This window comes from Oncorhynchus masou, unplaced genomic scaffold, assembly GCF_036934945.1.
Source record: "Oncorhynchus masou masou isolate Uvic2021 unplaced genomic scaffold, UVic_Omas_1.1 unplaced_scaffold_980, whole genome shotgun sequence".
Taxonomy (NCBI): Eukaryota; Metazoa; Chordata; class Actinopteri; order Salmoniformes; family Salmonidae; genus Oncorhynchus; species Oncorhynchus masou.
Window position 1 is genome coordinate 99,892 of NW_027016313.1, and position 15,901 is coordinate 115,792.

At 39.9% G+C, this 15,901-nt stretch overlaps 1 protein-coding gene across 1 annotated transcript; it reads left to right on the plus strand.

Moving 5' to 3' along the window:
- The first annotated feature begins 1 nt into the window (after position 1).
- On the plus strand, positions 2–9,599 carry LOC135538542 (NACHT, LRR and PYD domains-containing protein 14-like). Its single transcript, XM_064964431.1, has 6 exons — positions 2–15; positions 94–267; positions 2,439–2,612; positions 5,918–6,091; positions 6,323–6,369; positions 6,808–9,599. Exons 1-6 carry the CDS (start codon positions 2–4, stop codon positions 7,350–7,352), a joined length of 1,128 nt encoding a protein of 375 aa, XP_064820503.1. The 3' UTR covers positions 7,353–9,599.
- Positions 9,600–15,901: the final 6,302 nt, after the last annotated feature.

The window sequence follows — 15,901 nt, forward strand, 5'->3', positions numbered from 1 at the left end:
GATGTATCTGAATATGTTTAAAAATATATACTGCCACTATTTTCACTACCAAATAAAATCAGTGTGGTTTAAATATGATTTTACTATTTGCAGGCTGTCAGGCTGTCAAGTCACAGAGGAAGGCTGTGCTTCTCTGGTCTCAGCTCTGAAGGCAAATCCATCACACCTGAGAGAGCTGGATCTGAGTAACAATGACCTGAAGGATTCAGGAGTGAAGCTGCTCTCTGCTGGACTGGGGAATCCCCACTGTAAACTGGAGACTCTGAGGTCAGTATTCCTGTAGTTGGTCAACAAGTGATAACTGTTCACCAGATCCACATGTGTTTACCAGACACATAGTCCACATCATATGTGTTTACCAGACACATAGTCCACATCATACAGACACACATAGTCCACATCACATGTGTTTACCAGGCACATAGTCCACATCATACAGACACACATAGTCCACATCACATGTGTTTACCAGGCACATAGTCCACATCATACAGACACACATAGTCCACATCACATGTGTTTACCAGACACATAGTCCACATCACACAGACACACATAGTCCACATCATACAGACACACATAGTCCACATCATACAGACACACATAGTCCACATCATAGAGACACACATAGTCCACATCATATATGTTTACCAGACACATAGTCCACATCATACAGACACACATAGTCCACATCATAGAGACACACATAGTCCACATCATAGAGACACACATAGTCCACATCACACAGACACACATAGTCCACATCATACAGACACACATAGTCCACATCATATATGTTTACCAGACACATAGTCCACATCACATATGTTTACCAGACACATAGTCCACATCACATGTGTTTACCAGACACATAGTCCACATCACATGTGTTTACCAGGCACATAGTCCACATCACACAGACACACATAGTCCACATCATACAGACACACATAGTCCACATCATATAGTCCGCATCATACAGACACACATAGTCCACATCATATGTGTGTGGACAGTGAAGTTTACAGTTTTAAATTTGGTGCTATGCTCCAGCATTTTGGATTTGAGATCAAATGTTTCTTATTTGACAACAGTACAGAATGTCACCTTTAATTTGAGGTTAATGGTGAGAGGTTAGTATGTTTTGTTGTAGCCTCTGTAACTCTCACTCATTATTATTTATGATTAATTCATGATCTTTCTCAAGTCACAGGCTTGATGTAGTCATTGCGTTCAAAGAATATGGGACCAAATACAATTATTTTGACTACTTGAATACACTAAGTGAATTGGTCAGAATACTTATGACTTATTCAAATAGGGGGACTAGATACATAAGGTCTTTCATTTCTAAATGGTGAAACAGGTATGTATGAAAATACCCTCAAATGAAAGGTGACATTATATACTGTCACCTTAGATTAAACATTAGACCTCAAATCCAAAATGTTGAGTACAGATCCACATTTAAAATGTTATCTTCACTCTGTCAAAATAGATATGTACTGAGTATACAGTCCACACCAATCTAAATCTGATACCTCACTGTCTGTCTTTTAACCGATACTGCTTTTTAAACTGGTCTGGTCAGTCTACTCAAATATGTGAATGTTAGGAATTTTATGAATAATGACTAAACAATATTTACATTTAAATAGAACTATAACTAATTAAACTCTACCCTGTTTTACAATATCTGATTAATAATGTTAGTTCCTAAGAAATAGGTTATGTAGCATGGATAAGGGGTAATTGGAAATGATAACCATTGTGGAAGAAGCAATGTATGTGTGTGTGTCTAAAGTAAGCAAAGAGGGTCATTAACCTATGTTTGAACCAACTCAGCTATAACTCTGTGGCGATCAAATAAGACAGCGAGAGCCCCTCCAGGTTTTCCTTATCTGGAACTGTCTGCTAAGTGGTAATAAACTATGGTGAGACTTCAGGAGTTAATCCAGATATAGTGTGTCAGGTATTTGCGCTAGTAAGTTGGAATTAACTTTTGAACCTGCTTTGTCCTGGTCGAGAGGAGGAGAGACATTTTATAACCTATGACGTCATATGTGATAAGCTGTTGTACATGGTTCTATGAGCAGCGCTCTCGAGAATAAATACTATTGGCTAATTTTGATAGACTGGTCTCTGTCTATTTTATGCAAATGACGATCTTACAAATTCTTAGAAACAGACAGAGTGATTTAAATTGAATTGGTTAATGAATATATAAAGGAATTGTTAAATTCCTTTGACAGTGAACTACACATTTTTTCTCTCTTCAAGCAATATTATGATCATTTCTAATAATGATACATTCATTTCTGAATAGATATGGCAGGTTTCAGGACACTGATATCTGAATGTGTTGAAAGAATATGCTGGCACTATATTCACCACCAAAGAATAGCAGTGTGTTTTTATAATGATTTTACTCTTTACAGGCTGTCAGGCTGTCTAGTCACAGAGGAAGGCTGTGCTTCTCTGGTCTCAGCTCTGAGGTCAAACTCCTCACACCTGAGAGAGCTGGATCTGAGTAACAATGACCTGAAGGATTCAGGAGTGGAGCTGCTCTCTGCTGGACTGGGGAATCCCCACTGTAAACTGGAGACTCTGAGGTCAGTGTTACTGTATTTGGTCAACAAGAGGGGCAGATCAAGCTGATCCTAACTGTTATAGGCCTATTTCTATTTTGCCCTGTTAATCAAAACTGTTGGAAAAACTTGTCAATAATCAACTTACTGGCTTTCTTGATGTCTATAGTATTCTCTCTGGAATGCAATCTACTCAGGTTATGGATTTGTTACTACAACCTTCCTTAAAGGTCCTCAATGATGTCACCATTGCCCTTGATTAATAGCAATGTTGTGATGCTATTTTTATTGTCTTGGCCAAAGCTTTTGATAAGGTGGACCATTCCATTCTTGAGGGCCGGCTAAGGAGTATCTCTGAGGGGTCTTTGGCCTGGTTTGCTAACTACATCTCTCAGAGTGCAGTGTATAAAGTCAGAAAGAGGCTTGATCCTAGACCCCACGCTCTTCTCAATTTACATCAACAACATAACTCAGGCAGTAGGAAGCTCTCTCATCCATGTATATGCTCTATATACAGTCTTATACTCAGCTGGTCCCTCACCAGATTGTGTGTTGAACGCTCTACAACAATGCTTTCTTAGTGTTTAACAAGCTTTCTCTGTCCATAACGTTGTTCTGAACACCTCCTGAACACCTCATGTGGTTTGGTAAGAAGAATGCCCCTCCCCCCACAGGTGTGATTACTACCTCTGAGGATTTAGAGCTGGAGGTAGTCACCTCATACAAGTACTTGGGAGTATGGCCAGACAGTAAACTGTCCTCTCAGCACATATCAAAGCTGCAGGCTAAAGTTAAATCTAGACCAATAATGTTTTTACCATGTTTTGTGCTGCTACCATGTTGTGCTGCTGCCATGTTATGCTGCTGCCATATTGTGCTGCTGCCATGTTGTGCTGCTGCCATGGTGTATTGCTACTATGTTGTGCTGCTGCCATGTTGTGCTGCTGCCATGTTGTGCTGCTGCCATGGTGTGTTGCTACTATGTTGTGCTGCTGCCATGTTGTGCTGCTGCCATGGTGTGTTGCTACTATGTTGTTGTCATGTTGTGTTGCTACCATGCTGCGTTGTCATGTGTTGCTGCCTTGCTATGTTGTCTTAGGTCTCTCTTTATGTAGTGTTACGGTGTCTCTCTTGTCATGATGTGTGTTTTGTCCTATATTTAATCCCAGCCCCCGTCCCCACAGGAGGCCTTTTGCCTTTTAGTAGGCCGTCATTGTAAATCAGATTTTGTTCTTAATAACTGACTTGTCTTGTTAACCTTTTGCGTGTAGGGGGCAGTATTTTCGTTTTTGGCTAAAAAACATACCCATTTGAAACTGCCTATTTCTCAGCCCCAGTGTTGTGGTGTCTCCCTTTTCCTGATGTATGTTTGTCATATATATATATATATATATATATATTGTTTTTAATTTCAAAAATAATAATTTAATCCCAGTCCTCGTCCCCGCAGGAGGCCTTTTGCCTTTTGGTAGGCCGTCGTTGTAAATAAGAGTTGGTTCTTAACTGATTTGCCGAGTTAAATAAAAGTGAGAACTGATCCACGTGTGTTTACCTGGCACACATAGTCCACAGCATATATGTTTGCAAAATGCCCCAGCATTTTGGATTTGAGATAAAATGGTTCATTTTAGGCAACACTATATAATGTCACCTTTTATTTTAGGATATTTCATACATTCAATCTGTGTTACTGTTTAGAAATGAAAGCACTTCGTGTCTAGTTTCCCATTTGAAAAATGTAATAATTTGGACCCACAGTGATCACATCAATTTTGTGAATCTACACACGTTTTGAATGCATTTGCGGTTTGCTTTGGTTGTGTTATGGATTGTTTTTCAAATAGAAACTAAATGGTGAATAATGTCATTTTGGAGTCACTTCACCTGTATTGTCAGTAAGAGTAGATGATACCATGATTATGAATGAATTGTGAATGATGATGAATGAGAAAGTTACTGAGGCACAAATATCATACCCCCTCTGTTATTGGTAATTTATTTATTTAACTAGGCAAGTCAGTTAAGAACAAATTCTTAATGATGGCCTAGGAACAGTGGGTTAACTGCCTGTTCAGGGGCAGAACGACAGATTTGTACCTTGTCAGCTCGGGGATTTGAACTCAAAACCTTTTGGTTAGTAGTCCAACGCTCTAACCACTAGGCTAACCTGCCACCCCAAATTGTTATGGTGAGAGGTTAGCATTATTTGTTGTAGCCTCTGTAACTTTCTTATTCATCATTTCTCATGACTGATTCATGATTTTTCTTAATAATCATGATTCATTTAGTAGTGTTTAGAAACATGTTATCTACTCACTTAGACAGAAGATTAATCCAGTCACCATCCACCATTTAGTTACTATTGGGCAAAGCACAACCCCAAACACAACCCAAAACACAACCCAAAACACAACCCCAAAACACAACCCCAAAACACAACCCCAAAACACAACCCCAAACACAACCAAAATGCAAAATTAACCAATGAGTTTAAATACTAAACGTTTTACAACATTAATACATGAAGTGAATTGGTCAGAAAACACAACTTCTTCAAATAGGGGAATTACATACATCAAGTGATTTTATATGTATGAAAACACACTCAAATTAAAGGTGACATTATATACTGTCACCTTAGATGAAACATTTGACCTCAATTCCAAAATGCTGGAGTATAGAGCCACATTATATTTTTTTGCTTCACTGTCAAACTAGATATGGTGTGAACTGTATACTCAGTACAATCTAAATCTGACACCTCTCTGTTAAACTAGATATGATGTGGACTGTATACTCAGAGCGTCTGCTAAATGACTTAAATGTAAATGTAAATGACACCTCACTGTCAAACTAGATATGGTGTGGACGGTATACTCAGTACAATCTAAATCTGACACCTCACTGGCAAACTAGATATGGTGTGAACTGTATACTCAGTACAATCTAAATCTGACACCTCACTGTCAAACTAGATATGGTGTGGACGGTATACTCAGTACAATCTAAATCTGACACCTCACTGGCAAACTAGATATGGTGTGAACTGTATACTCAGTACAATCTAAATCTGACACCTCACTGTCTGTCTTTTGATTTATACTGCTTTTTAAACTGATCTGGTCAGTTTAGTCAAATATTTGGACTTTATATTTTTCTCTCTACAAGCAATACTTTGATAATTTGTAATTTCTAATAATGATACACTCATTAATTTATGAATAGATATGAACAGTTGCTGGACATTGATATATCTGAATATGTTGAAAAAAATATACTGCCACTATTTTCACCACTAAAGAATAGCAGTGTGGTTTTCATCTTTGCAGGCTGTCAGGCTGTCTAGTCACAGAGGAAGGCTGTTGTTCTCTGGTCTCAGCTCTGAGGTCAAACCCCTCACACCTGAGAGAGCTGGATCTGAGCTACAATCACCCAGGAGACTCAGGAGTCAGACTGCTCTCTGCTGGACTGGAGGATCCACACTGCAGACTGGAGAAACTCAAGTATGTATAGGGGTTATGTCAATGTTCATGTCAGACATGTTTGAGTTATCAGGTTAAGACAAACATTCTTACCAACCCTTGGACAAAGTGTGTGTGTGTGTGTGTGTGTGTGTGTGTGTGTGTGTGTGTGTGTGTGTGTGTGTGTGTGTGTGTGTGTGTGTGTGTGAGCGAGAGAGAGGGAGTTCACATGTATCCCTCAATGACTGTCTGTTCTTCTGCTTACCGCTACAGTGTGGAACATGGTGGAGAGTACACAATGAAACCTGGCCTTAGAAAATGTGAGTGTTGACTTCTGTGAAGAATATGACTAAGAATAAGTCTTAATTCAAGTTCAGTCAAAGACCTCCATCATTAATTACTTGGACATATTAAATATCAGCTGTAGTTCTACAGAAGCAGAAATCAGGGACACCAACGTTTAGGAGTTGCTTGGACAATGTGTGTCTGTGTGTGTCTGTGGCGTGTTCGTGTTACATTAGAGATGTGTGAGTGTTCATGCATGCATCCTGGTGTGTGTGTGTGTGTAATTAATGGGAATAAGTGTGTTTTATATTACCATACAGTATAACAGTTGATCAATCAAAAGTCTCAAGTTACCTTAACTTCTCCTTTTGATACCTAGAAACATCTACATTAAATTAATTAGTGAAAGGTGAGTTAACATTCTAATGTGAATGATGATGATTTCTAATATTGTGACTGGTTTCATCCATCAGATGCCTGTGATCTCACACTGGACCCAAACACAGCACACAGACTCCTCTCTCTGTCTGAGGAGAACAGAAAGGTGACATGTGGGAAGAAGAAGCAGCCGTATCCTGATCACCCAGAGAGATTTGAGGTCTGCAGACAGGTGCTGTGTAGAGAGGGTCTGACTGGGCGCTGTTACTGGGAGGTAGAGTGGAGTGGGGGATGGCCTGTTATAGGAGTGACATATAAAGGAATCAAGAGGAGAGGAGAGGGTAAGGACTGTGGGCTCGGATGGAATGACAAGTCTTGGAGTCTGTTCTGCTCTGACAACAGTTACACTGCCAGGCACAATTATAATACCACTCTCATAGACGTCCCTTCCTCCAGCTCCCACAGAGTAGGAGTGTATCTGGACTGGTCAGCCGGCACTCTGTCCTTCTACAAAGTCTCCTCTGACACACTGACCCACCTGAACACATTCTACACCACATTCACTGAGCCCCTCTATCCAGGGTTTTGGGTTTATGATGACTCTTCAGTGTCCCTAATCAAACACAACACGCTATTTTAATAAAATATGAAATAAGAATATAAATGTATTAATATATAACTCTGTCTCACACACACTGGAAACACACACACACATAGACACACATACTGGACACACACACAAACTGGACACACACTGGATACACCTGGACACACTGGACACACACACAAACTGAACACACACGCAAACACACTGGACACACACGCACATTGGACACACACACACAGGACACACACACGCACACAGGAAGCACACACACACACACAGGACACCCACACACAGGACACACACACACACACAAACTGGACACACACACATGCAAACACACTGGACACACACTGGACACAAACTGGACACACACCCGACACACACACTGGACGGACACACACTGGACACACACACACTGGACACACACAAACAGACACTGGACACCCACACATGACACACACACACCTTGTGCACACACACATACACTGAATACACACATACACCAGTTTGGGCCATTCTATTCCTGTAAATACACTGAACAAAAATATAAAGGCAACATGTAAAGTGTTGGTCCCATGTTTCATTCCGCTGAAATAAAAGATCCCTGAAATGTTCCATACACACTAAAAGCTGACATGGTTTACATCCCTGTTAGTGGGCATTTCTCATTCACCAAGATAATCCATCCACCTGACCACTGTGGCATATCGAGAAGCTGGTGTCATGTGGGTGAGCGGTTTGCTGATGTAAACGTTGTGAACAGAGTGCCCCATGGTGGCAGTGAGGTTGTGGGTAATCATAAACTACGGACAATCAGCACAAGTGCATTTTATCAATTGCAATGTATATGCACAGAGATACCAAGATGAGAACCCATTGTCGTATCATTCCTCCGCCTCCATCACCTCATGCAAGGATCTATACACAATTCCTGGAAGCTGAAAAAAATCTATATATTTTCCATGGCCTGAGAACTCACCAGATATGTCAGCCGTTGAGCATGTTTGGGATGCTCTGGACAGACGTGTACGACAGCGTGTTCCAGGTCATGACAATATCCAGCAACTTTGCACAGCCATTGAAGAGGAGTGGGACAGCATTCCACAGGCCACAATCTACAGCCTGATCAACTCAATGTAAAGGAGATGTGTCGCAATGCATGAGGCAAATGATGATCACACCAGATACTGACTGGTTTTCTGATCCACAATCCTACTTTTATACTAAGGTATCTGTGACCAATAGATGCATGTCTGTATTCCCAGTCATGTTAAATTCGTAGATTAAGGCCTAATGAATTTATTTTCAATTGAATGTAACTCAGTAAAATATTTCAAAGTGTTGCCTGTTGCGTTTAGATTTTAGATCAGTATAATACAAATGAGCAGTTTAAAATGTTTTATGTTTATGATGTTAGTAACATGAAGTCATTCCATCCTTTCACTAAATGGTAGTAACACTAAGTCATTCCATCCTTTCACTAAATGGTAGTAACACTAAGTCATTCCATCCTTTCACTAAAGATCTAAAGTAACTTTTTATTGACAGATGCCTCATGTCAATGTTCTAGATTTTGATGAAAGGAAATTCCATATAACCTACTGGACAGGACTTTGCTATGGCAACTTCTGTTTGGGTGTCTCAGGACAGGACTTTGCTATGGCAACTTCTGTTTGGGTGTCTCAGGACAGGACTTTGCTATGGCAACTTCTGTTTGGGTGTCTCAGGACAGGACTTTGCTATGGCAACTTCTGTTTGGGTGTCTCAGGACGGGACTTTGCTATGGCAACTTCTGTTTGGGTGTCTCAGGACAGGACTTTGCTATGGCAACTTCTGTTTGGGGTGTCTCAGGACAGGACTTTGCTATGTCAACTTCTGTTTGGGTGTCTCAGGACAGGTCTGAGCCATAATCAGAATGTGTCTCTGTCTCCAGCCCTGCCATTTCTACCTGTCCTGATCTAGTGTTTGACCCCTGACCTCCTCACACCGTTTCACTGTCCATGTCTGCTTTTAGCTCCCACCTCTACTTCACTGTGTTATAATGGACCTTATGCTTGTTATGTCACCTCTGTAACCAGCTATCAAACATACTGACCTTTCTGACTCTATCCCATGGCCATAACTTGTAGAACTGAACATTTAAATTCCTCTATGAGTTTTGTTTAGTGTCCATTTACTTATTTATGTATGTATTTGTTGTATATGGGGGTTGTGCTGCAGAGCATCATGGGTGTTTGTATGTGTTGAGATGATCACGTTCCAGATAAATGGTTGAACTGATTCCTGTCTCCTGTCTCATCATTATTAAATTGTTATACAGACGTGGTAATGAAACCCACGAGACATAACAACAGATTGGTGATGAGTAAGTCTGAATCGACAGGAACTATTCTGTCTGGAAGATGTCTGTTTCTACTACTGTTTAAGCTGTTATTTTCTGTGGTTCAGTCCAGGATAATGTTAGCTCAGTGTACTACTAGCAGAGGCAAGGGCATAGTGGAGCTGGCTAAGTGAGAGAGTTAACATCGTCATGGACGGCAGAAAAGGACTCGAGATGGATGTCAGAAGGCGAAAACAACGTAATTTACAAAGGAAGGAATGTTATTGGACAGTTTGATGAAAGTTTTGAGCAGTGGAGCTCATATACAGAACAGTTTAAATATTTTGTTCTTGTAAATGACATTGATCAGGACAACATTGTGCCTACATGTTTTAGTGTAATGGGGCCGAAGACGTGTCATTTACTAGACAGCCTGCTACAGCCAGACAGATCAGGTAATAAGACGTATGGGGATATTGTGGAGATACTTAAAGGACATGTTTCACAGGACCCACTAGTTGATGCTGAAAGGTTCAGGTTCCACAGGAGACAACAGGAAGAGGGAGAATCAGTACCAATGTTTGCTGTTGCATTAAAGAAACTATCAGAACACTGAGTTGAATGCTGTTCTAAATGACATCATCAGAGACAGACTAGTATGTGGGCTACGGAGTGAAGACACACAAGAGACTGTTGACTGAAAGTCATCTGACCTTGGTGAAGGACGTTGAAATCAGTGTGTCCATGGAACTAGCTGCTACAGAGGCTCACCAGTTGACTTCATCAGGAACTTAGTGGGCTCATCTAACAATCCTAATCACCTGTTGCATGACACAACCAATAATATTACATTCAACATACACAATACCAACATACCAACCATCAGCCCACTGAGACCACCAATAATATTACATTCAACATACACAATACCAACATACCAACCATCAGCCCACTGAGACCACCAATAATATTACATTCAACATACACAATACCAACATACCAACCATCAGCCCACTGAGTCAAACAGATGATTCTAGATTTCATTCCCATTCCCTTCTCGTTGTGCATAAGGTAACAATGTAAGGTATCCTTAAAATGCAGTGAATATTACATTCAGGCATAATGTTATCACTTTACCTCTGTAGGTGATATGGGCTTCAAAACGAATCGATCCACATCAGCTTGGTTTGCAAAGTGCTTTTCCCCATGTCTTGGTGACTCATAACTTGATCCAGACGACTTCCTCCGAGGCAAACCAAAAAGTCCATCCTCTGCTACCACCCCTGTTCCATTGTCCTGTAAAGAGATGTCTAATATACCCGGAGAAACTTTATAGTTGTTGGACTCCAGGAAGAGTAGCTGCTGCTTTGTAACAGATGATGGGGATCACAATAAAGAAATAACATGAAAGACTAGAAGTCTGTTAGTCTGTACAATTGTTTGACAATAAAGGAACAGATTATTAGCTTTGTTGAGTTGGCATAAACAAGCTACCTGTTGTATGATTTGTCAACAACAAAAAAAAAACATTTATTTTTCGGCAAACATTAGCTATGTCAACTTCAGTCTAGCTAAATGAGTTGTAGCTAACGAAACATGCAAGCAGAGGGCTTCAACGTAGACCTGTGACTTCTTTCCATTCGGAAACTCCCAGTTGCCGCATCAAAAGTGCCCTTCATCGAGAAGTCCGTGAAATGCTGTCTGCACATCCTGCCAGCTCGGGCCGACACGTCCTTCCTCTTCAAGACATGGAGCCACTTCTACAAAAGTTGTAGGTTCTTGGGCAGCCGATGGTAGTTTACCGAGGGATTTTTTTTGGAGCCAAATTTATACAGCCTGGCGCTATACAGTTCATGTTTGATTTACTACTCCTTGTTGCCCGTGACACACTGGCGTCAGTCATTACTATGGCAATTTAAAATGGAGTGACCATAGTTCAAATAAACCTGGTCGGCGATCAAAATACTAAACATAGAGATGTTTTTATGTTAAATGCACATGTTTAGTATTCGTGGATTGAATACATCTCTTTACTCTATTTCCTTCCTAAAGTGTTTCCATTCCCTTTAAGTGCCGTCAATCAATAGCAGTAACATGGCAGCTCTGATTGACTGTAACTGGTAACAGGGTTACAGAGTCTGTCTGCCTATTGGCTCTGTCGCCGCAGATAAGACTGTTACACTGCCTGAGTGCTTTGGCTAAACTCAGCAGTGAGTTAAACAATGGACTCCATTATGGCTATCATAAACTTTATCCGATCAACATTTATCCTTCAACATGGCTTGTTTCGTGGCCTGCTGAGTATCATGATCTACTTTTACAAAATGATGTTAGGTAGCTAAGTAAGGGTAGGCCTAGTGCACTCAAGAGTGAGTTTAGGGAGGACTCGGTATTTGCTTTACTCTTCGATTGCCGCCACAACAAACCCAACACATACAAGTGTAAATTGTTGATGAGGACTTTGTAGCTGAGGTTTGTTTGAGTGACATTTTAAAATCCCTTGAATGGACTTAATTTGGGCCTACAAGGGAGGGGTTAAACAGTTACTGGCTTTAAATTTTTTTATTGCTTTTCAAAATACATTTATTTTCTCCTCTGATTTGAGCCCGGAACAAAATCATCAATTTCCCTACTGTGAGTAACTATATCCAGTCCTCATCAGTACAGATGACTCCCGTGATGTCAGAGTTTTTAGTTCAACTGAAAGATACCTTTGAAACAAGACTTGATGAGTTTCGTCTCCCCACAGAGGTGATGCAGTTTGTTAGGGACCCCGTTCTATGCTGATCAAGAGGGGAGACTTCTCTGCAAAAGACAAACAGGTGCCAACGTCACATGATGAGGGTTCCCTCGACCTAAAGTTCGTAGACATGTCTGTGGGCTGTGCAAAGTTTTGGACTGAGCATATTATTGCAGAATAATGTGTAGTGTGTGTGTGTGTGTGTGTGTGTGTGTGTGTGTGTGTGTGTGTGTGTGTGTGTGTGTGTGTGTGAGAGAGAGAGAGAGCAAATACCCAGATAATGGTAAGAAAGATAAACAAAATATAGAAATAATAGCTAACATAAAGAAGATGACAGCATTGATAGTAATACAAAATCAAATATTTATTAAGTGTGAACATTCTCCGTGATTAAATAACATTATGGCTAAAAACAGCTTGAGGGTTACTACAATACATCAGTCAAAACATGAAAACACAACTACATACAAAACACCATTAAATACAGTTGGAATGTAGTTAGAACTCAAACTGTTCAAATCAAACAGAAAAACAACTAAATGTTTTAATCAACACAGTTACATTTCTAGATACTCTACTTTGCTTTTGCATTACCCATACAGCTGTTTAAGGTCATACAAGGGCCGAGTGCAGTATCGGTATTTTAGGGGTCATAGGTCAGATCAGTGGTCATGGTTGATATGCATGGAACTGCTCTTTGCCTTGGTACGGCAGTACAAAGACCATGGTCACACCTTCCCTGAAAACAAGGACACCAGACGTTGCTGAAACCTGTTCTGCCAGTTAATGTCCTTAAAGACTAGAATGTTCCACTGTGGTTAGTCAGAAAGATGACAAGATAACCCTGACTGAAGAATGTGTGAACTATCAAACAGATATGTCACAATCTGTTTCATCGATAACTTGTTTCTTGCTTGTATCAGGGCACGTTTATAGGAATCATTTTCTCTAGCTAGAAGTCACGTCATTTCATGAAAATGTTTTTCTGCAGCGAGTGTAATGCAAGTCAAGGTCTCCTTGGATGAATGTCAACAATATTTATAACCAGCATTGTTAAAATATCTGCTGTAATTCATATCAGACCATACCAGTTCACACCCTAAAACAAGACAATGTTCAACTGTAGTCCATGAAGAGGTATAAGGATTATGTGCACAGCTATTCTGCCATACGATTGCAAACTGCTGCTACACATTTGGTCAAAGATGAGTTCAAACTGAAATCAGGCTTCGTAGCTTCTGTTATATCTTGTGACAAAGTGTCCTGGTTCTATTAGCTTCTGTTATATCTTGTGACAAAGTGTCCTGGTTCTATTAGCTTCTGTTATATCTTGTGACAAAGTGTCCTGGTTCTATTAGCTTCTGTTATATCTTGTGACAAAGTGTCCTGGTTCTATTAGCTTCTGTTATATCTTGTGACAAAGTGTCATTGGTTCTATTAGCTTCTGTTATATCTTGTGACAAAGTGTCCTGGTTCTATTAGCTTCTGTTATATCTTGTGACAAAGTGTCCTGGTTCTATTAGCTTCTGTTACATCTTGTGACAAAGTGTCCTGGTTCTATTAGCTTCTGTTTCAGAGAACATGGAGTTTCAAATTTGCTGTAACTACAACATGTAAGTTAAAACCAAGGCAAACAGCAGTAAGTGAAGTTACTGCCAGCTGGCTTTGTTCCACCATGTTTTACTGCAGTAACGGTGGTTTCCCTTGGTATTCTATCAGACTCTGAGTTCAGGCCATACCACCATGTTTTACTGTAGTTACTGTGGTTTCCCTTGGTATTCTATCAGACTCTGAGTTCAGGCCATACCACCATGACACTCACCCTCACACACACCATGAGACAGCCAGTGATAGTTATCCCCTCCACATGTCCCCTCCACATTCTGAAATTACATTTTTGTCCCCCCCCCCAGTTTTATCATTGGAATGTGATACAAAACAAGGCAACAGTGTGCTTTAGGACCATGTGGATACCTCCGAGTGGTCGGTCGGGTAGGCTGTTTTGAGTGGTTATCCATATATTTTTTTCAATAATAATAATAATGAAAAAATGATGCCCCCCCACTTCTAAAACTAAAGTTGAATAAACATGACATTCCCACAGGAAAATTATGGTTGAACTCACATTTAAATACAAATACGCAGATAATGGTAAGAAAGATTAAATAAATTCAAAATAAAATATTTAAAAGCTAGCTAACATAAAGAAAATGACAGCGGTGATATTAATACAATGCCAGATATTATATAAAAGTATAAACATTTTCTGTGATTAAAACGTGTTTAGTTGTGGGCTAAAAAAAGCTTGAGGGATACTACAATACAACATTCAAAACATGACAGCACAACTACAAAACACCATTAAATACAGTTGGGGGATACTACAATACAACATTCAAAACATGACAGCACAACTACAAAACACCATTAAATACAGTTGGAATGTAGTTAGAACTCTCAAACTGTTTCAATCAAACAGAAAAACAACAAAATGTTGGATCAACACATTTACATTTCTTTGCTTTTGTATTACCCATACAGCTGTTTAAATTCATACAAAGGCAGAGTGCAGTATCAGCATTTTAGGGGTCATAGGTCAGATCAGTGGTCATGGTTGAAATATATAAAATAGGACTTGATAATAAGGTAATACATCAGTGCATTATCACCTACAACATGTTTGGCTGGACAGCAGTACAACCTTAAAGCCATTTTTATCTTCAGTTTGACTGTTACTTTTTACTGCTCTTTGCCTTTGTAGGACAGTATGCAAGCAGTCAACCCAAAACAATTCTTCATGTAATCACGGGGGAAACCCTTTTGAAAGCAGTGTTGGCCTTAGTTAAGAAAAAGAGGGGGATCCAAGCTTTCCATTGCGAACACGTTTCCTTCAATTGCGTTGTGGCATCGTTTTACAAATGCAGTTACAACCGAAGTTTCAAGTGTGATTTAGGCAGATTTTCAACAGAGCTCTTAAAGGAGCAATGACATCTTAAAAGGGCGATTATATACTTTGTAATAGAAACAAAAACAACAACAATAATAATAACAATAAGGATGTTGTGTTCAATGGGGAAGATACAGATACAAACCCCATGCTTCAGCCTATGTATTTATAGTCACTATGCTCCATCAGTTGGGCTACAGGTGATAATGCTTATTGCTAAGAGTACATCTGGTAATAGACCATGTTGGGGAATAATCACAATTAGTTGGTAACATAGGTTAGATGTTTTATATTCATCATATGTTTGTAAGTTACTTCTCATCAGAATGTGTTTGTATAATACTGTGGCGGGGTTGCAGTTATCTGTTCTCTGTCAGGACTAAGTGACTTGGTCCGGAGAGAGGGGAGAGGTCAAGCGTGTATCTCTTGGCTCCACAATGTCTGTGTGCCAGTCAGTGTGTCTCTGTGATCTTATCAAGATAGGATGGATTTGATATATGCCTGTTGATATGAGGAATGGTTTATGGTTCTGAGTTTGAGAAAAGAACATAGTTTAGGAGACAAAGCTGAACATG

Excerpts from the sequence above, each read along its gene's own strand:
- LOC135538542 (XM_064964431.1), top strand. Across the intron at positions 268-2,438 it reads TGTAAACTGGAGACTCTGAG|GCTGTCAGGCTGTCTAGTCA; the intron begins GTCAGTATTCCT and ends TACTCTTTACAG. Across the intron at positions 6,092-6,322 it reads TGCAGACTGGAGAAACTCAA|TGTGGAACATGGTGGAGAGT; the intron begins GTATGTATAGGG and ends TTACCGCTACAG.